Source organism: Schistocerca americana, chromosome 3 (assembly GCF_021461395.2).
Source record: "Schistocerca americana isolate TAMUIC-IGC-003095 chromosome 3, iqSchAmer2.1, whole genome shotgun sequence".
Lineage (NCBI taxonomy): Eukaryota > Metazoa > Arthropoda > Insecta > Orthoptera > Acrididae > Schistocerca > Schistocerca americana.
Window position 1 is genome coordinate 669,767,044 of NC_060121.1, and position 21,762 is coordinate 669,788,805.

Genomic DNA, 21,762 nt, shown 5'->3' on the forward strand with positions numbered 1-21,762 from the left:
TTTGGTTGCCACCCAGTCTGAAGATGAGACTGACCTGTGTTCACTAAGGAGGGAAAGAATCAGAAATAAATGACAGAACGTATGTCCTATGCGAAAATTTAAGATGACGAAAACTCAAACCTTTTCCACCTCTATGCTTCCATGATAAACAAACGCGTCACTAATGTAAATGCTTAGACTCAAACAATTTATTGTGAAGCAGTGACAAACAGCAGCATATATACCAGCAAACGAAAACAGGTCTTCCTTTTATTTTTGTCATCAGTCCTCTGATTAGTTTGATGCGGCCCGCCACGAATTCCTCTCCTGTGCCAACCTCTTCGTCTCAGAGTAGCATTTTCAACCTAGGCCTCAATTATTTGCTGGATGTATTCCAATCTCTATCTTCCTGTACAGTTTTTTCCCTCTACAGCTCCCTCCAGTACCATGGAAATCATTCCCTGATGTCTTAACAGATATCCTATCGTCCTGTCCCTACTTCTTGTCAATGTATTCCACATATTCCTTTCCTCTACGATTATGCGTAGAACCTCCTCACTCCTTATCTTATGAGCACACATAATTTTCAACATTCGTCTGTAGCATCACATTTCTAATGCTTTGTTTCTCTTCTGTTCGTTTTCTCACAGTCCGCGTTTCGCTACCATACAGTGCTGTGGTCCGAACGTACATTCTCAGAAATTTCTTCCTCAAATTAAGGCTTATGTTTGATACTAGTAGAATTCTCTTGGCCAAGAATACTCTATACTCTCTTTGCCAGTACTAATCTTATTTTGGTGTTCACCTTGCTCCATCCGCCATTACTTATTTTGCTGCCTATGTAGCATAATACGTTAACTTCATCTACTTCGTGACCAGTGACTTCGATATTAAGCTTTTCGTTGTTCTCATTTCTACTACTTCTCATTACTTTCCTCTTTTTTCGGTTTGCCCTCAGTCCATATTCTGTATTCATTAGGCTGTTCATTCCATTCAGCAGATCATGTAATTCTTCTTGTGTTTCACTCAGGATAGCAATGTCAGCAGCGAATCGGTCATTGATATCCATTCACCTTGAATTTTAATTCCACTCCTGAACCTTTCAATTACTTTCATTATTGCTTCTTCGATAAACAGATCGAACAGTAGGGGCGAAAGAATACATCCCTGTCTTACACCCCTCATTTTCTCCGACTCTCCATATAGCTTACCCCTATTTTTCTCACAATTTCGAACACCTTGCACCATTTTGATTGTCGTACGCTTTTTCCACGTCGACAAATCCTATGAACGGGCCTTGATTTTTCTTTAGTCTTGCTTCTATTGTCAACCGCAATGCGGAACTGCCTCTCTAGCGCCTTTACCTATCCAAATCCCAAACTGATCGTCATCTAACACATCCTCAGTTTCCTTTTTCGTTCTTCTGTATATTATTCTTGTAAGTAAGCTGTTAAGCTGATTGTGCATTAATTTTCTTACTTGTCAACTCTTGCAGTCTTTGCAATTGTATGGATGATATTTTTTTCTAAAGTAAGATTGTATGCCGCCAGACTCGTACAACCTACACACCAAAGTGAATAGTCGTTCTATTGCCACTTCCCCCCAACCCTTTTAGACATTCTGACGGAATGTTATCTATACCCTCAGCCTTACTGGCCTCAAGTCCTTCAAAGCTCTCTTAAATTCTGATCCTGACACTGGATCCCCTACCTATTCTAAGCCGACTCCCGTTTCTTATTCGATCACATCAGACAAATCTTCCCCTTCACAGAGGCCTTCAGTGTACTCTGTCCATCTATCCGTTCTCTCCACTGCATTCAAGAGTGGCATTCCCGTTGCACTCTTAATATTACCACCCTTGCTTATAATTTCGCCGAAAGCCACTTCGACTTTCCTGTATGCTGATTCAGTCCTTCCGACAATAATTTCTTTTTCGATTTCTTTACATTTTTCATGCGGCCATTTCGTCTTAGCGCCGGCCGAAGTGGCCGCGCGGTTAAAGGCGCTGCAGTCTGGAACCGCAAGACCGCTACGGTCGCAGGTTCGAATCGTGCCTCGGGCATGGATGTTTGTGATGTCCTTAGGTTAGTTAGGTTTAACTAGTTCTAAGTTCTAGGGGACTAATGACCTCAGCAGTTGAGTCCCATAGTGCTCAGAGCCATTTGAACCATTTCGTCTTAGCTTCCGTGCACTGCCTATTTATTTCATTACTCTGTATTCCTGAATTTTCCTGAACGTTTTTGTACTTCCTTATTTCATCTATCAACTGAAGTATTTCTTCTGTTACACATAGTTTCTTCGCAGCTACCTTTGTTGTGCCTATGTTTTACTATTCGAAGTCTGTGATTGCCCGTTTTAAAGATGTCCATTCTTTTTCAACTGTATTGCCTACTGAGATATTCCTTATTGTTGTACCTACAGCCTTAGAGAACTTCAAACGTATCTCGTCATTCCTTAATACTTCTGTGTCCTACTTCTTTGCGTATTGATTCTTTCTCACTAATCTCTTAAACTTCAGCCTACTCTTCATCACTACTACACTGTGATGTGCGTCTATATCGGCTCCTGGGTATGCCTTACAGTATCTGATTTCGGAAACTCTGTCGGATGCAATCTAATTTAAATCTTCCCGTATCACCAGGCCTTTTCCAAATATATCTTCTCAAAATGTTCAAATGTGTGTGAATTCCTAAGGGACCAAACTTCTAAGGTCATCGGTCCCTAGACTTACACACTACTTAAATTAACTTAAGCGAACTTATGCAAAGAACAAGGGAGGACTCGAATCTCTGGCGGTAATGGCCGCGCAGTCCGTGACATGACGCCTCAAACCACGCAGCTACTCCTCGCGACATATCTTCTTCTCTTGTGATTCTTGAACAGAGTATTCGCTATTACTAGCTGAATTTTATTACAGACCTCAATTAGGCTTTCCTCTCTCTCATTCCTCGTCTCAATCTCATGTAACTTTTTCTTCTACTCCTTCCCTACAACTGCATTCCAGTCCCTCATAAATACTAGATTTTCATCTCCTTTCACGTGCTGTATTACCCTTTCAGTATCGTCATATACTTTTTCTATCTCTTCATCTTTACCTTGAGACGTCGGGACGTATACCTGAGTTATTGTTGTCGGTGTTGGTTTGCTGTTGATTCTGATAAGAACAGCCCTATCAATGAACTGTCCACACTATCTACCCTACCTTCCTATTAATAACAAATTCTACTCCAGTTGTACCATTTTCTGTTGCTGTTGGTATTGCCCTATACTCGTTTGACCAGAAACCTTTATCTTTTTTCCATTTCACGTCACTGACACCTATATCTAGAGTTAGCCTCTGCATTTCCCTTTGAAATTTTCTGTCTTCCCTACCAGGTTCATGTTTCTGACATACCACGCCTCGACTCGTAGAACGTTATCCTTTCTTTGGTTACTCAATCTTTTTCTCATGGTCACCTCCCCTTTGGTAGTCCCCTCCCGGAGATCCGAAAAGGGACTATTATAGAATTTTTTCTCCATGGATCATGGTACTTTTTCAATTAAAGGCCACATGTCCTGTGGATACACGTTATGTACCTTTAATGCAGTGGTTTCCATTGCCGTCTGCTTCGTCATGCTGTTGATCATTTCTCATTCTTCCGCCTTTAGGGGCGGTTTTCCACGCCAAGGAAAATGCCTTTGGCAGAATGAGGGTGTCTTCTTATGCCGGAAGTCTTCGGGTGCCAATGCTAATTATTAATCAAAATTTAAGCGGTGGTGGGTTTCGAATTCGGAACCGAGGACATTTTGATAAGTAATGAAAGATTCTACCCATAGACTACGGGCCCAAAAATAAAACTGTCCCCAAAGTAAAAAAAAGAGAAAGACAAACTCAAAAATGTGGAGAAAAGACAATCGAAGAATAAAGTGCCTCACACCTTACCCGTTCCCCTTGAGCCACAACGAGAAATGAGGTTGTGAGCAGGGCACCACATTTCGTTAAACAAGTGTACCAAGAACCAGCGGATATGATGCAGAGGACATCATGCATCTAGGCAACTCGACACTAGAACAAGCTAGCCCACCAACCATAATTTGTCAGTGGCTCACAGTCGTCTGAAATCATGCAGATGTCCCCTGAAACCATTAACGTTCCACTTAAGTACGGGAGCCATTTAAAATGTGTTTACCAATTCCTCCTATCTATTTTAAATGGCTCCCGTACTTAAGTGGAACGTTAATAGTTTCAGGGGACATCTCCATGATTTCAGACTTCGTAAAATAAAGACCTTCGTGCGTATATTTACAAGGGACACATTTTAAATAATTATTTTAATGAAAATAAATTATTAATATAACACGCTTTAAAATCAGACTGAAAGCATGAAATAATTTCTCTTAGCACCATCAGATTCCTAACCCCGTACACATGTTGTTGTTGTGGTCTTCAGTCCTGAGACTGGTTTGATGCAGCTCTCCATGCTACTCTATCCTGTGCAAGCTTTTTCATCTCCCAGTACCTACTGCAACCTACATCCTTCTGAATCTGCTTAGTGTATTCATCTCTTGGTCTCCCTCTACGATTTTTACCCTCCACGCTGCACTCCAATACTAAATTGGTGATCCCTTGATGCCTCAGAACATGTCCTACCAACCGATCCCTTCTTCTGGTCAAGTTGTGCCACAAACTTCTCTTCTCCCCAATCCTATTCAATACTTCCTCATTAGTTATGTGATCTACCCATCTAATCTTCAGCATTCTTCTGTAGCACCACATTTCGAAAGCTTCTATTCTCTTCTTATCCAAACTATTTATCGTCCATGTTTCACTTCCATACAGGGCTACACTCCATACAAATACTTTCAGAAACGACTTCCTGACACTTAAATCAATACTGGATGTTAACAAATTTCTCTTCTTCAGAAACGCTTTCCTTGCCATTGCCAGCCTACATTTTATATCCTCTCTACTTCGACCATCATCAGTTATTTTGCTCCCCCAAATAGCAAAACTCCTTTACTACTTTAAGTGCCTCATTTCCTAATCTAATTCCCTCAGCATCACCCGACTTAATTAGACTACATTCCATTATCCTTGTTTTGCTTTTGTTGATGTTCATCTTATATCCTCCTTTCAAGACACTGTCCATTCCATTCAACTGCTCTTCCAAGTCCTTTGCTGTCTCTGACAGAATTACAATGTCATCGGCGAACCTCAAAGTTTTTATTTCTTCTCCATGAATTTTAATACCTACTCCGAATTTTTCTTTTGTTTCCTTTACTGCTTGCTCAATATACAGATTGAACAACATCGGGGAGAGGCTACAACCCTGTCTTACTCCCTTCCCAACCACTGCTTCCCTTTCATGTCCCTCGACTCTTATAACTGCCATCTGGTTTCTGTACAAATTGTAAATAGCCTTTCGCTCCCTGTATTTTACCCCTGCCACCTTTAGAATTTGAAAGAGAGTATTCCAGTCAACATTGTCAAAAGCTTTCTCTAAGTCTACAAATGCTAGAAACGTAGGTTTGCCTTTCCTTAATCTTTCTTCTAAGATAAGTCGTAAGGTCAGTATTGCCTCACGTGTTCCAGTGTTTCTACGGAATCCAAACTGATCTTCCCCGAGGTTGGCTTCTACTAGTTTTTCCATTCGTCTATAAAGAATTCGTGTTAGTATTTTGCAGCTGTGACTTATTACCCGTACACATAGGCCGGAAAATATATTCTTGTGAATTTTTAACGGTTATAACGGTACTTGAATTACCGAAGATATGAAACCCAATAAGGAGATGAAAATGCGTATAGCAGTTGCCAAGGAGACTTTAAGAAGCGGAGGCTTCAATGTAGATGTATGGTCAGGGAGCTGAGGGCGAGACTGACGAAGTGCTTTGTATGGAGCATATGGACACCGAGGAAACTGGAAGAAAGAAGAATAGATGCATTTGAGATACGGTTTTGGAGGAAGATGGAAAGGATAAAATTGATAGAGAAAGTGAGAAATTGAGGGGTGTTGATAAGAGTGGGAGAAGAGAGAGAAATATTGAAGGGAATCATGAAGAGGAAACGCGACTGGCTTGGACAATGAGAATAGATTATTTACTGATGGCTACTATGGAACGACTTTGAATGGAAGAAGAAGAAGAGGATGCGGAAGATACCATATGGTGGATAGTATAAGGATAGAAAACCGTTATGAGGAAACGAAGAGGGTAGGAAAGGACAGCACTGCATTGAGAGCTAGACGTGAAGTTCTGTCGTGGGGCAGAACACTGATCATGATGTAGTTGTAAGATTTATAACATAAAACGGGGGTGCTTACAATAAATAATTAACGCATAAACTTATGTGATCAAACATGATCATGCTGATCATGGTGTGTCGCCAATAGGACGTGATTATCAGCATGTAAAACGCAATAAGACCTCAAAAGAAGAGCCATTTATATGAGATGAAACGTAGGGCAAGAGCTTTTGACTATTACCTTCCGCAGCTGGTGGTTGTTTTTATTCCATATACTACATTTGCACGTTGCTGCTGTAGCCAAGATTAAGATTCTAATGCCCTGCAGAGCAGCTGAGGTGTCGCATATTACTAACAACCCCACCGCTACCTAATATTCCGACAAGAAAGTGAGTTCCCACTGCACTGCCATCCAGGTCTGAGTTGTGCCTGAAATTTCAAGTCTCTACCCCATCGGGAAGTTAGTTTAAAATAAATTTCAAAATTGGTACCGATCAGACCGATAGCAAAATGACCAGTTCAAAACGACGCTCCAGTGCCCAGAAAAAAAGACGTAACAATGACAGGGCAAAGGTCGGTGTATCTGCCACCACATCTGCCATTTGAGCCAGTGAGACCTTTAAATTATAGTTGGACGTCCCCATTTTTTACTATACAGGCGTCCAAAATTAAAGCAACAAACAGAAATTTTGCAAGGTTGCGTTTATTTTGCCACAATCCAGTATAAACAGGTGATAGTAAAGTAGAAACAATATAAGCAATACAGAACGTAATCAACTGCAACATGCATAAAGGTAGACAAAAATGTTCTTAGTTTTTTTTTTTTTTGTTTCTTTTCAACTTCACGGATTTACACACACATTCTGACAATTGGTTAATGTGGCGTGCGGGGTGTGACCACCTCTGGCTCCTATACAGGCCTGACAACGGCGGGACATTCTGTGAATGATGTCATTGATCTCATGTTGAGGCAATAACATCCATTCTTCCTGCAGAGCAGCTCGCAAGTCTTGCAGAATGGTTGATGTATGCTGACGTAATGTAACCTGTCTTCCTAGTGCATCCGAGACATGCTCTATGGGATTCAAATTGGGAGACGGAGCTGGCCAAGCCATGCATGCAATGTCTTCCATTTACAGAAAAGTATCAACCATCCGTGCTTCAAGAGGTCGAGCATTGTTGTCCACCTGTATGAAATCTGGGCCCACAGCACCTCGCAACAACCGCACATGAGGTCCCAAGATCTCGTCACGATACCTGACAGCAGTTTAACCTTGCCGACTTAACCATACAATATCATGAAGAGTTTTAGAGTGGTCAACATAATTCCTGCCCACATCATTAGGTTTCATCCTCGACATCAGTATCTTTCCACAATGTTTGGGCCCTGAAATCCTGTTCCACTTTCCCCCCAGATGCGAACCCGTCGAGAATCATTGTCCAGACCAAGTCGGGACTCATTTGTGAAAAGAACATTGGCTCACTGTGCGACCGTCCAGATGGCATGTTGACGGCTCCACTCTGGACGTTCCCTTCTGCGAAGACGCGCTAGAGGTACACATCAGCAGGTCTCTGACAATAAAGGCCACTCTCCCAAAGCCTTCTCTACACCGTTTGCCTCGCTACAACACGTCCAGCGGATGCTGCCTTCTCAGATCCCAGTTTCAGTATAATACTACGGGGGTATCGTCAAGCCCTCACAGCCAAATAATGGTCCCCTCATTCTGATATCACACATAGTCGGCCCTTTGCAAGTCTCTGTGAAAAACTTTAGGTCTCTGTAAACTATCGCCTCATCCGAAAAGAACATAACGATTCACATTACGTCATGGGGCCTCATCAGTTTGTGACTCTCCTGCTTCCATTCTACCTGTGGCCCTCCACATCGGAGTGCCTGTAGACATATTCAAAAATGTTCAAATGTGTGTGAAATCTTATGGGACTTAACTGCTAAGGTCATCAGTCCCTAAGCTTAAATAGTACTTAACCTAAATTATCCTAAGGACAAACACACACATCCATGCCCGAGGGAGGACTCGAACCTCCGCCGGGACCAGCCGCACAGTCCATGACTGTAGCGCCTAAGACCGCTCGGCTAATCCCGCGCGGATGTAGACGCATTCTTTGTGACTGCGTATGCAGCGATTGTGGACGTGGGACTACTCTGCAAACACTACCCCACTTGATAGGTGCCCTGACGTCATTGCTAGCGTGGTTGTCCGTTGATCGGAATGTCATCTTCCGTGCAGAACACGATCGTAGTAATATTAGTTGACAGTTTGTTCATTATATCCCGAATTAGGCACAGGACCCGGAAATAGCATTTCGCTGCTTTAATTTTGGACACCAGTGTATTTTAGAAACTTCATTCCATATGAATCTGGAAACTGCGGTTATCACACAAACTGAGGATATCATGTTGATAAGCAGGGATCATGCTACTCATTGCATCTTTGGTACGACAGTGGGAAGTAGATCACGATCTTCACAGAAGTGACTACTCCCCCTTCTGGACTCCTGTGCTAGATTCACACATCATATGAAGAGACCGCATATGCTCATAAGAGATAATGGACTCTTTATAGCTCTGAATCTGTTTTCGAATAGCGTGAAGCCGTGTAGGGCTCAATGAATATCTTTATCGCCATGATCGAGCATGTTACTGATGCATCCACTCCAGAGTCATCAATAAAATCCAGGAGATCGGTGGAACAATGAGCACCATACCACACACAGTGACGGTGGGTGTGGGGAAAGGAAGGGGGAGGAAGGGGGTTTGGAGCTACCTGAAAGGTGAAGTGATGTCCCAGTGCCAAAAACACCTTTAAATGTTGCTGGTAGCAAGACTAAGGATGAGGAGAACAGTTAGTAATATGTCATGCTGACAGTTGCCAAACTCAATAAGTCCACAGCTAATGTAAAGTACGCTAAGTCATTAATAGGAATTTTATGTTGCATTCACGAACGCTAATCGCAAGTGTCAAACATCAGGAATGTTTCCAAATAAGACCAGTGAACATCTTCCAGACAGTCATGTTCTCAAAAGAGGGCGACAATAAGTCGCCTTAATTTTCACTTCAGGAGGTATTCCTGCACTTGCGGTAACCTGACACAGCTGGAAGCGTCAATTCAACGGGTTTTGCTGCATAAGCTGTACCGAGTGGGTGAGTACTTCTATTTAAAGACGACTACAGTCTAATTTTGATGATGATGATGATGATGATGATGATGGCAACACAAACACCCAGTCCCTGGGCAGAGAAAAACCCCCACCCGGCTGGGAATCGAACCCTGGACCCCGTGATCCACACGAACGCTAGCCACTAGACCACGAGCTGTGGACATGTGTGATCTTGCAAGCGTTTCTATCCACTCTGAACGTTTTATGCATAAAAATAGCATACGTTGACGATGTGTTTCAAACCTAATGGCGTTCGGCACCGTGATAAACTATATTCCGTAAAGACCCCTGTAAAGCGTTGCTTATTTGTGGATCGTTTTTCTGCCGCCATCAGTGCATCCTCCAGGTCCATAAAAAAAAAAAAAAAAAAAAAAAAAAAAATTCCCAAGAGATCTGAGGAATGGGTGAATGCTACAAGGTTTAATTTCTCTTCCGAGAAAACTGTTGGTGTGGTTTGTAATCACTCTAAGTCTTCCTTTAATTTACCCAAACTTTCCGCTTCTCATTTGTTTAAGAGTACCACAGCCGCCCTATCTCAAAGACCCGGCATTTCTGCTCCATTTCATAAAAGATTCGAGCGCTACTGGCTCGACGGCGGGTAACTGATTCACGTAACAGGAAGCTCTTCGTACATTAAAATGGTGTACGCTACACACGGCGCCGAAATTAGATTAAACGGGGTTTGTGGCACAAGCTCAAAAACTAGCTTGTGTACAGAGTCTGTCTGGCTAGCGCAGAATGTTTGGTCTACACTTTCTATTCGAGAGTGTCATCTAATAGTATACCAACATATAAGGCCACTATCCTCTCTGACGAGCACCATTAACAGTAAGACTTATTTAACAAGACAGGCACGAGACTTATTTTTCTTTTCTCAACAGATACTCGGCCGTTGGTTTGAAGTAGAAGAAGTGCGAAATTTTGCTCTGCAACCAATAGACCTTTGCGAGACATTCGACTTTTTCCGGAGTTCCGACAATGGCACCGTGTTGTTGAACCAGTCCCTCAGCAGGGGCTCTGAATCGTTCGACCTGAAGGAACTGACAGTTCTGCCCGACGCTTCCTGGATGGTTAACAGTGAGTCTACACACAACATTTATTATTATTATTATTATTATTATTATTTCTGGTAGTAATGGTATTAGTAGGAAAACATTACTTAATGGGCTTAAGCCAGTTAGGAGACTAAAAAATCGTTTTGCCGGCCAGAGTGGCCGTGCGGTTCTAGGCGCTACAGTCAGGAACCGAGCGACCGTTACGGTCGCAGGTTGGAATCCTGCCTCGGGCATGGATGTATGTGATGTCCTTAGGTTAGTTAGGTTTAATTAGTTCTAAGTTCTAGGTGACTGATGACCTCAGAAGTTAAGTCGCATAGTGCTCAGAGCGATTTGCGCCAATCGTTTTAAAAATTAAAAGCATTTTATTGTTTGCCTTCAAGCAGGAATCATAATTATTTTGCCATAGTGACTACTGTCACTTTTTATTTACATTTGACTCTTAGCGATTTGTGTTTTTATCATACTTTGCAATGGCATGTTAGTAGTTTCGACAGCATTAGTTCCCTCGATAGAAAGCCGCGCGTAGTAGCCGCGCGGTTTAGGGCGTCACGTCACGGGCTGCGCGAAAAATGGCTCTGAGCACTATGGGACTCAACTGCTGAGGTCATTAGTCCCCTAGAACTTAGAACTAGTTAAACCTAACTAACCTAAGGACATCACAAACATCCATGCCCGAGGCAGGATTCGAACCTGCGATCGTAGCGGTCTTGCGGTTCCAGACTGCAGCGCCTTTAACCACACGGCCACTTCGGCCGGCCGGGCTGCGCGAATACTCCGGCCGGAGGTTCGAGTCCTCCCTCGGGCATGGGTGTTTGTGTTGTTCTTAGCATAAGTTAGTTTAAGTTAATTTAAGTATTGTGTAGGTCTGGGGACTGATGACCTAAGCAGTTTGGTCCCTTAGAAATTCACACACATTTGCACCTCGATAGAAAGAAAGCAGCTAATACATGCTAATGGTATAATAGGACTCGTTCCAAAAAGAATCCGCTGCTGAAAGCTTTGGTCGATTACATTTATAGCAACAGGATTGGTTCGGCAAGGGAAGGAGATAGAAATGTTTATATTTCTAATGACTGACGTTGTGTAAATATCCTACATTAAATCATTACCACCTCTGTAGTGCCTCATAGAATAAAGTCATCAACGATTTCATTGTCATTTTATCTGACGGCGAAAAAGCGACTCCCATGATGCTACTGTGTCTTCTCTTTCTCACCTCGTATTCGTTTTCCAAAGCACCTCTACTTGAGAAATCTATCAGGGCACTTACAAAGACGTACTACTGTTGCATGCCTCCGTACCTTTGAGTTCGGAGAAGGAAAGAGTGGGAGAGTGGGAGAGTGGGGCCTGAACATCATCCGTTTCAAGAACAGTACTAAATACCATTTATTCCTAAATAAAGACTAACTTAAAACCCAAAAACCTTAAGATTTAAGATAATAATTTCCTTCTCGGCTAAAAGAACAGCAAGTATTTTGATTAAGACAACAAGATTACACGAGCAGCCAGTTAAATTCAAACTGAACCGTAAATCTCCAGTGCAGCAAAGGCTGAATAATAAATTCGTTAATCCCTAGAAGACTTAAAACAGATTAAACAGGAATCAACAACAAATACATTGAATTCAAATTTCAGAATTAGTAAATAATGTGAAGTCGGGCATTAAATTCCCAGAGCAACTCCGGAAGTGGTCGTGCTTTAAACCATCGCCTCTGGTGCTACCGCTAAGCAGTGCGCCTCACAGTAAACCGCCCGAACAACTCAGATTATCTGCCTCGAAAACACACATAAAACACAATTTTAAAAATAAGAGCAAAGGGGCGCACACACACACACACACACACACACACACACACACACACACATACGCGCCCACGCACGCACGCACGCACGCACGCAGTCATCCAACAGCGATATGCCAACTCCAGATCCCCGCAGGTTAAGTAAAGGAATCTGTCTCTCCTAAGACAATTCAGGCAACGAGAAGAGTATGTATATTAAGTAAACAGTCACAAACAGAACACTTTACATACATAGCGTGAGTAACAGCTACTGGCAGTTACTCAATAAACACTGACCGCACGGGCGGTCATAAGCAAGTAATGAAATCCAAAAGCTGCATGCAATGCTGTCAATAACACTCATCACATTTATAAACCACCTAATATATTAGTAATACATGTATCAAAATGTAGGGCCGGCCGAAGTGGCCGTGCGGTTCTAGGCGCTGCAGTCTGGAACCGCGAGACCGCTACGGTCGCAGGTTCGGATCCTGCCTCGGGCATGGATGTGTGTGATGTCCTTAGGTTAGTTAGGTTTAACTAGTTCTAAGCCCTAGGGGACTAATGACCTCAGAAGTTGAGTCCCATAGTGCTCAGAGCCATTTGAACCATTTTTGAACCATCAAGATGTAGGCATTAAATAAACAAGTGAACACGTCTGAAGGATCTTCCCCATGGGAGACTGAACTTAGTCAGAAACGGACGAAGGGTTACAGTGGCAATAGAAACGATTCGGAGCCAGAATGTTCACTCGACAACTGCGATAAGCTAGCAAGCACGCTCTTGGCAACGACACAGCCGGAGGCGCACAGGAGGAATTGCAGGACGTGCAGACAGCACAGGGAAAGACACTGCAGGGCACCACAATTCTAGTAATGCATTCAAAAACTTGTTCATCCGGTGTTTTGAATGGAGACTCGTCGGGAGCCTGCTTCCGATCCCAAGATGTCAAGTGCTGTAGCCAATGGGTATTACGCATCAATAAAAGTTAAATTTTGTTATTTTCGCAACACAAGCTTCTCTTTACTTAGCGACTCCTAAAATGTAGTCTTTCACTAGAGTTTATTCTCAATATATACCTGCTCAGTGACATTGCTATCCTCAGTCAAAGTGAACAACAGTTATAGGACTTTTTGAATGGAATGAAGAATCTAACGAGTGCATAATATGGACTGAGAGAAAATCGAAGGAAGACGGAGTCAATGAGAAGTAGAAAAACTTAATATCAGAATTGGGGATCACAAAGTAGACGAAGTTAAGGAATTCTGCTACCCAGGCAGCAAAATAACTCGTGACGACCGAAGCAAGGAAGATATAAAAAGCTAAGTAGCACTGGCAAAAACAGCAATCCTTGAAAGTCGGGAGCTCTTCAAACGTCTTATCTCGTGTTTTCTACTAAAAATCTCGTGCTTGTACTCCTGTTAACTTTACTATTACAGAGATCACCTAAACTTTTTTTCTAATTGGTCCTGTGCGCAACAAATAACATCCTCTTTCTGCTGCCACTGCTTGATCTGCTGCATTCCATTATTTAACAAAAATATAAAAAAACCTATGATTCATGCTGAGTGCAATGCATGTTCTGTATGGCTGCTGCTGCTGCTGCTGCTGTTGCTGCTTACTACAACTACGTATAATTCAAGACAAAGGGTTTGTTCAAATCTAAACTCGATAAATGATAACCGAAACAAGTAATTCCTTTTTTCAAAAACTATATTCTGAAAGCGATTCTTTCTCATTCAATTAACAAAACGCTAGAAGCTCTTTGAACAATCGCTTAGTATGTAAATCTGCCTCCAGTGGCATTAAAGCAATATTACAAATTAATCAAACTCTTGGGACAGACTGAAATACTTCTCAGTTAAATACATAGTGAAACAATTCCCTGACAATTACAAAATAAATGCCGGCCGAAGTGGCCGTGCGGTTAAAGGCGCTGCAGTCTGGAACCGCAAGACCGCTACGGTCGCAGGTTCGAATCCTGCCTCGGGCATGGATGTTTGTGATGTCCTTAGGTTAGTTAGGTTTAACTAGTTCTAAGTTCTAGGGGACTAATGACCTCAGCAGTTGAGTCCCATAGTGCTCACAGCCATTTTTTACAAAATAAATCAATGACAAAAATCAATACTTAAACTATTCGCGTAACAATGGTTTCCATTAAGAATTCAACTCCTATCATTGTCAAAATTACCGTCTGCTGCTACGCACTTACACAAACTCTTTTCTTTAAATTAATAAGCGCGCTGCAAATTATAAAACATACCAAATCCTGTGTCGCTGCTGGCGGACACGGCAGTACGGCAGCTCGGCGACGACCCCTCGCCCAACACACGTGCGCACCACAGCAGGCGGGCTCCTACACTGGCCTCCAAACTGCCACTAAATTAATCCGTGCGCTGCGAAGTGCGACAACAATATCTTAGATTCCAGAGCGTGTGTATGCACGCTGTAGTCAACCTTTAAATCCTAAGAGAGTATTGCCAACTCTCATCTTGGCCAAGAAAGTCTACTAGTGACAAACATATGCTTTAATTTGAGGAAGAAATTTCTGAGAATGTACGTTTGGAGCACAATGTTGCATGGTAGTGAAACATGGACTGTGGGGAAACCGGAACAAAAGAAAATCTAAAGATTTGAGATGTCGTGCTACATTAACAAAGGATGGGGCCCCTCCACGCCCACACCAACGTGGTGACCAAATCAAAAGTTCTACTGTCACCTCCGTAAACATGTTAGTTTTGAATCAGGCGTCACAGGATGCGGGCTGTGATGTTGTCCAAGCGTCTGGGTAAGATTACTCATTAACATGGTCCAACAGGAGATAGAAGTGGTCGAAAACGATTGAAGGGTAGCGGTTGTAAGGGCAGAGGAAAAAAAGTGCGAAGGAAAAAAAAAACTCTGCGACAGTAGGACGGGTAGTAAGGGCAGTAGCGGCTTGCTATCTGCGACAGTGCATGCAAGGTGTGGTTGTGTTAGCTCGAGGTATCGTGCATCGTTACCTTTGTCGTTGTTGGAGCTTGTTGCGGCGCTTGCTGCAGTTGCTGCGTCCCTGCAACAGTTCAAGGTCGTTGTGGATTAGTGGGCGATCGGTCATAGATCGGCTCACAGACGGTGTAGGGGATGTGTGTGGCTGGTTTGCGTGCTGTGTACAGTACGGTTTCCCTGCGGTTGCCTGTTTTTCGGCTACTCGTACATCTGGGTTTCCAGTAATAACTGTGTTGCAGGGGCTCGCCAGTACTGTCGTGTTAGCGTTCTATAGACCATAGATGTTCAGTTCCTAGCCAGTAATGTCTTTGGTCTGTTATGCTTCCATCTATGGTTGTGGTCGTAGTTACCCAGAGAAAGGATAAACGGGTTGCGCGAGTGTCTCGTGTTATTGTACAGTCGTGTGGAGAGTTTTTGGAATACCTGCAAGATAGTATCTAGCCGGTATTCCCGGTGAAGGTCCGCGATGCGTGTGTAGCGTGGAGCGTTGCTTATGATTTTGAGTACTTTGTTCTGTATGAGCTGCAGACGGCGCAGGCGAGTTGGCGCAGCGTATCCCCAGACAGGGGCTGCGTACGTCATCAGGGGTCTAATAAGTGTCATGTACATGGACCTAGACACACTTCTGTTCAGTGTGCTACGCCTGTTAAGCATAGGGTAGAGTTGTTTGAGCCTCGCGTTAGCTTTGTTGGTCACGTGTTGAATGTGGTGCCCCCCAGAGTAGTTTCCTGTCCAGCCAGACACCGGGGTATTTGACCTTCTCGCGGAAACGTATTGGGCGTGTGTGTAGTGTTATTGGGTTGCAGTGCTGATGTTTGCGCAGTTGCTTCGGTCTTCTAGTGAACAGAACGGCCTCGCAACTGTCGACGTTTACTCTAACACGCCATTTCACCAGCCAAGGCTCCGCCGTTCTGAGTGCAGTCTGTAGTCGTGAGTTAATGTTAGACGGCTTCCAATCTTGCGCAAGGATGGCGGTGTCATCCACGTAGATTGCCACTGTCGTGTTATGTGTAGCTGGGAGGTCGTTAATGTAGAGGTTAAACAGTAAGGGTCCTAGGATACTTCCTTGGGGTACTGCTGCCTGTATACCATGTCGTGTCGATTGTTTGCCCTGCACGTCGGTGTTGAAACTCCTGTCCGTGAGATATGAGTGTATGAGACGTACGAGCCCGTCGGGAACCCTGCGTCACTAAGTTTGCGTATTAGGCCGTTGTGCCATAGACGATCGAAAGCTTTTTCAATGTCCAGGAACACCGCCCCAGTCGCTTTGTTTGTGTTGTATCCGTGTGTTATGTATTCAACGGCGCGGAGAAGTTGTGTTGTTTTTAGTGGTGATTCCTGAAACCGAAGTGCTCCGGTCTCAGGGTGTCGTTTGTGATACAGTGCCTGGTGAGTCGTTTTAATATTACCTTCTCAACGATCTTGCTGAGCGCGCTCAGCAGACTGATGGGTCGGTAATTTTGTGGGAGGGAGTGGTCTTTCCCCGGCTTCCTGAACATCAGTACCTTGGCAGTCTTCCAAAAAGCGGGGAAGTGTTGGTGCTTGAGTATGGCATTCGTGATGTGTGTTAGGTAGTCTACAGCTTTGTCCGTGACCTCCTGGAGGACACGGTTTTGAATGCCATCGTGACCAGAGGCCTTCCTAGCGGTGGTATGCATGATGGCCCATTTGACTTCTGCTGTACTAGCTTGTCGGATGTTGTTGCGCGCTGGTTGGGCCAAGATGCGTGTGACCTCCTGGTCCGTAGCAAGTGTCAACGCTGGGTCTGAGGGATCCAGGTTCGGTGTGAATGACGCTGCGAGTGTGAGGGCCATCAGTTCCGCTTTTTCTTCCGCAGAATATGCTGGTCCGTTGGGTCCTTGTAACGTGGGGGTGTACAGTTTCTCCCTGGTGAAGTGTCGGGCTAGCTGCCACACGCCAGGTCGCGTGGTGTCCAGCCCTTCGAGTTTCTGGTCCCACTGTTGTGTCTAGAATGTTTGTATTTTTTCCCGGATTATACCCTGGAGCCTGTTAATGTGCCGTTTGAAGTGCTGGCGCCTGGTACGCTGCCAGTGTTTCCTGAGGCTGTTCCTCATTGAGATTAGGCCGAGGACTTCCTGGGGCAGGGCAGCACTGTGTTGTTGTGGCGTGCGGATTGGTATGGTGTCAGCTATTGCGTCCTGGACGGCGCCGGTGAGGGTTTCGACTGTCTCGTCAATTTGGGCTGTCTCGTTAATCGCGTGGGTGGGTGGGATGCGACTGTCAAGCGTTTCCTTGAACTGGGTCCAATTCGCGCGCCTGTAGTGTAACATCCTGCGTTGTCCCATGTGCTGCAGTGTTCCTTCGATGTACAGTATAACGGGTTGGTGATTTGAGGGCAGATCGTTTTCAACGGCAACGTAGTGTCGTTGTTATGCCCTTGATGAGGGCCATGTCTAACACGTCTGGCCTATGTCCCCTCCGGTAGGGAATGTGCGTCGGTGTCGTGCTACAGAAGAATATTGAAATTAGGTGGACTGATAAGCTAAGGAATAAGGAGGTTCTCCGGGGTACCAGCAAACACTCCCAAGAAGAGGGGACGCAGTGATAGGACATCTGTTAAGGCAACAGGGATTGACATCCATAATACTGGAGGGAGCTGTAAAGGGTAAAAAATGCAGAGGAAGACAGAGGCTGGAATGCACCAGCAAAATAATTGAGGACGCACGTTGTAAGTGCTACTCTGAGATGAAAAGGTTGGAAGAGGAGAGGATTTCATGGTGGGCTTCATGAAATACAAGCACCCAACATTGCAACCTAATGACGCGGGGTTTTAGACGAAAGTATCCTAAAATTAAAACAGTCCTGTTTTAAAGTTTTGTTTATATTGTGGTCATTCATTATTAAGTACAGTTGTAGTTAAATAGGCCGTTTCTCATATCGTTTTTTGCTGTAGAACACTGCCAGTGGAAGGAACGTTTACCACAAGGAGGAATAAAGACCCGAAAACCTATACAAATGACTGTCCAGACATGAACAGTCGTCTGAAACTGACCGTGTCGGTTCTAAACCGGTAATGCCATTAACAGTGGCAGGTCCCTGTTTTCTTCTCAGCAATAATCAACCTGTATTTTGTACATGGCCACGGTCTCAAAATATCAGATTTCGACAAAATAGCATTATTTCTACCTCGTCCTCCTCCTACGTTTAGAGCATTATCGATTTCACCTCACCCTGTTATCTAAAATTCGCACAGTTATTTTCAGTCTTCTCATATATTCCACAATCGACACATCTACAGTCCTGGTACGGGTTCGATGACATTCTTCAGTGTCTCCCAGCTTTGATTCCACAGATGGACTCCCCAGATGGATAATTGTAGTCTTCCTGCAGCTATGAGTAGGTCACAGTCAAATCAGACATACAAGCATTTCTCAACTTTCAGAAGCTACCCGCAGTAACGATGTTGCGTATACATTTTATAACAGGCTGCAATTCCATTAGGCACGGTTTCGAATTTCTTGATTTCATCGTGCTGCTTTATTCAACTTTTTATTGAGCATGTTACTCATGTGGACATGTTATCAGCTGTATAATCGATGTAGGGTTGTCAATACGCTATGTGCTGTCACGTATTGTATCCCGAGTGATCTAAAGATAGTAGTTAATCAACTGAAACAAATAATCACATTCAGCGTTTTGTAATGTACCCGATCTAGACAATTATAATTTTTAATTTTTAAGAAACAGCGTCACAGTGTTGCCAAGTAAACATTCTGTGGAGACGTCGAGTCGTTTCATGTGTCCCGAAGATCTGAACACGATTGCGTTACTTTCCGGGACCGGCTGGAGCTGGCAAAATGCCGATAATAGGAGGTTGGGAGACGCTCTCTCTCTGCTTAATGTCACAATAGTTTAGTTGGTTTAGAATCAAATTTTTATCTATCACGTGTCTGTCAGCTGGAAGATTCTACAATTTCAGCTCTATATAGATGAACTGGTTTATTCCTGATTAAATCACGTGTGATTGAATGTCTTCTTGTAATATTCACCGGATTGCACTTGACAGCACAAAACGTGGTGGTGGAAAATCGTTGTCGGAATTTAGTCCGGTACAGCACGAACGCAAACTCAACTCAAGGTGCCGTTTTTCCAGTGTACGACGAGAGCACGTGGAGGAGGAATTATTAATTATCGCTCAAAAATTACCCTATCTGTTATCTAGACTTATTCAAACTTCAAACTTTTCTGCAAATAAATTACGCTGTTGGTACTAGTAGGTGCACTACATAAGGAAGGTTAGCTGTTCTTTTTTCTTTTTTACAATTTATTGGCTTTTGGGCCGAGCTGATTCCTACCTTGCAATATCAGTGTCAATTATAACAATATGAGTGTAAAGACAACACAACACGCAGTCACCGAGCTGAGAAAATCTCCGACTTGCTCGGCAATCAAAACCGGGCCCCTTTGCTTGCGAGGTGCCGGGGCTAGAAGTGTATTTAACACTAGATTCTTCTAGAATCCACATATGTAAATGATGCTCTAAGCCCCCCCTATTCGAACTCCGACTTTTGCTGTTGCACAAGGATAAAAAAAATATGCGAACTGACTCTAATCAACCCTGCCAGTGGAGTAGAAGAGAGTTTGGCACCTGCAATAATTTAATTTGATAAATAAGTTAAATAAACGAAGGTTTCATTAACATAGTGAGGAATGATAGGGTTGCTCTACCGATTAACAGAATGAAAGTTTTGTCCAAAATAACAATATGACTTATTAAGACTATACACAAAATAATAAACAAAAACACTTGAAACCTTTACAATACATCAAATTGACTCAAATTGGATACTCAAACAAACGCTGTGAATGTAAAGTTGTCCCTAAACTAGATTGTGAGGATTATGACGAAGTGGTATGTGGAGCCAATTCCTTGCAACTCAAATCTTAAGAGAAAATACACAGCCAACCCAACATTAATTGCTGCTACTCAAGACAGAACAAAGTTAGAAAAAGACGAACAGGCGCGCTCTGCTGAGCTCTGATTATCACCTAGGAAAATCCATATCTGCCGGTGCTGCGGACATACATTACCAAACTGTCTTCTTAACTGCAAGAACACGATCTGGCGTACCGCAGGCGATGGCTGGTTGCTTCGACGTCCTCGACCGAAAGGCGAGAGGCGACTACCCAGAGCACCCGTACAATGCCGAACACCGAACATTCCCGCCCCCACCACAGTGGACGTGGTTAAACGTTCCAATCAGCAACTCGAAAACCGGCGGAAAATTCCACTCCATTGCCGGAGCACTACCATTCCACCAATGGAGATTCTTGGCGCCAATTTCTGCGCTGATTTTGCTACGTCACGGAGCTATGCCCTGAGCAAGCCAATCACAGTTAGTATTTTGCTGAAAGCGCGGGAATTTTCCCGCCACAACTGCCTGGGTACACAAGTCATTCCCACGCCTCACTGGTAGCCCGCCAGAAAGTGTTTTCGCTAAGAATCTGCGAAGTAACGGAACCCCTAGCCCAGCCGCTACTACAGACCCCTCCGGGCGTGTCTTTTGACAATGTCGGCGTCTGCAAAGCATTCACTCGACTTCCTCACACTCGTTGGCTTAGCAGAGCCCGCCTGTCACCGGACCACCCGGGTGACGAGAGACGCTGCGTAGGAAGTCCGCGTGTGAAGGAATAGCAACTTTTCACCGCATGCAATTGGAGAGGAGAATCGTAAGATAGAAATATGAGAGGGGGCTCATGCCACCTCTCATGCTTAACAAATCTTTGTTTAACAGCTACCGAGGCAGACTAGGTTCAGGTCTCAGACACTGTTGCTGAATGATCAACTTGTGTGCTATGTAAGGAGACACATTTTCGATTGCACGTGAAGATGAAACAGGTTTTCGTTATCTTTCTTACCGTGTGAGATATATACTTCATAGAAAACAACCCTCTACCCTGCTGACGTACAGTTAATTTTCCACAGTAGAAATCACACTTTTTAGGGTGTAAATCAACGACGGTCACTTGTAGTGGCCAGTATGATACAACTGACAGCAACATTCGTTGTTAGCCCCCTCACGTAGGATGGAAATGGATTCTGAAAATAAGAAAAAAATGTAAAAACTTCATCACAGTCTAACAGGAGAACGAAGATTATGAAAAAGGTTATTCAGCCTACACAACAGCACGACCACTGAGGTTTTCTTACTATTATATTATTGAATTCTGGCAAGAGGAAGCTACACTGGATGACCAACTGCTTTCTCTGCACTAATATGGGACCATCCAAAATAAATCGCTGTAAAAGAGTTCTCGTCATAACGGCATATTTTTCGAAAAAATATCACTTGGTACAATCGTTCAGTCTCTTCCTGAAATTTTTGATAATGTGTCGGGTGATTGAAACACGTAAATACTCTGTGGGTTTGACTTATGGTGTTACAGAGAGTTGCTGGACTAATAAGGAAAAGAAGTTGAGTGAAATGATAGGGAGCTAAGTTAGTGAGAGAATGAAGTGTTGTATCAAATAAACTTTTACATTTCAGTTATTTTATTTAACAGTAAGTAAAACATCGAAAACAAGACCTTTTAGCT

General features: G+C 43.6%; 1 protein-coding gene across 1 annotated transcript in view; it reads left to right on the top strand.

The window, feature by feature from the left end:
• LOC124606858 overlaps window positions 1-21,762 on the top strand; it is an 84,273-nt gene that overhangs the window by 37,569 nt on the left and 24,942 nt on the right. Inside the window, exon 3 of the mRNA XM_047138939.1 lies at window positions 10,262-10,457. Within this exon, the coding sequence (XP_046994895.1) occupies window positions 10,262-10,457 (196 nt within the window). The remainder of the gene's footprint in view (window positions 1-10,261; window positions 10,458-21,762) is intronic.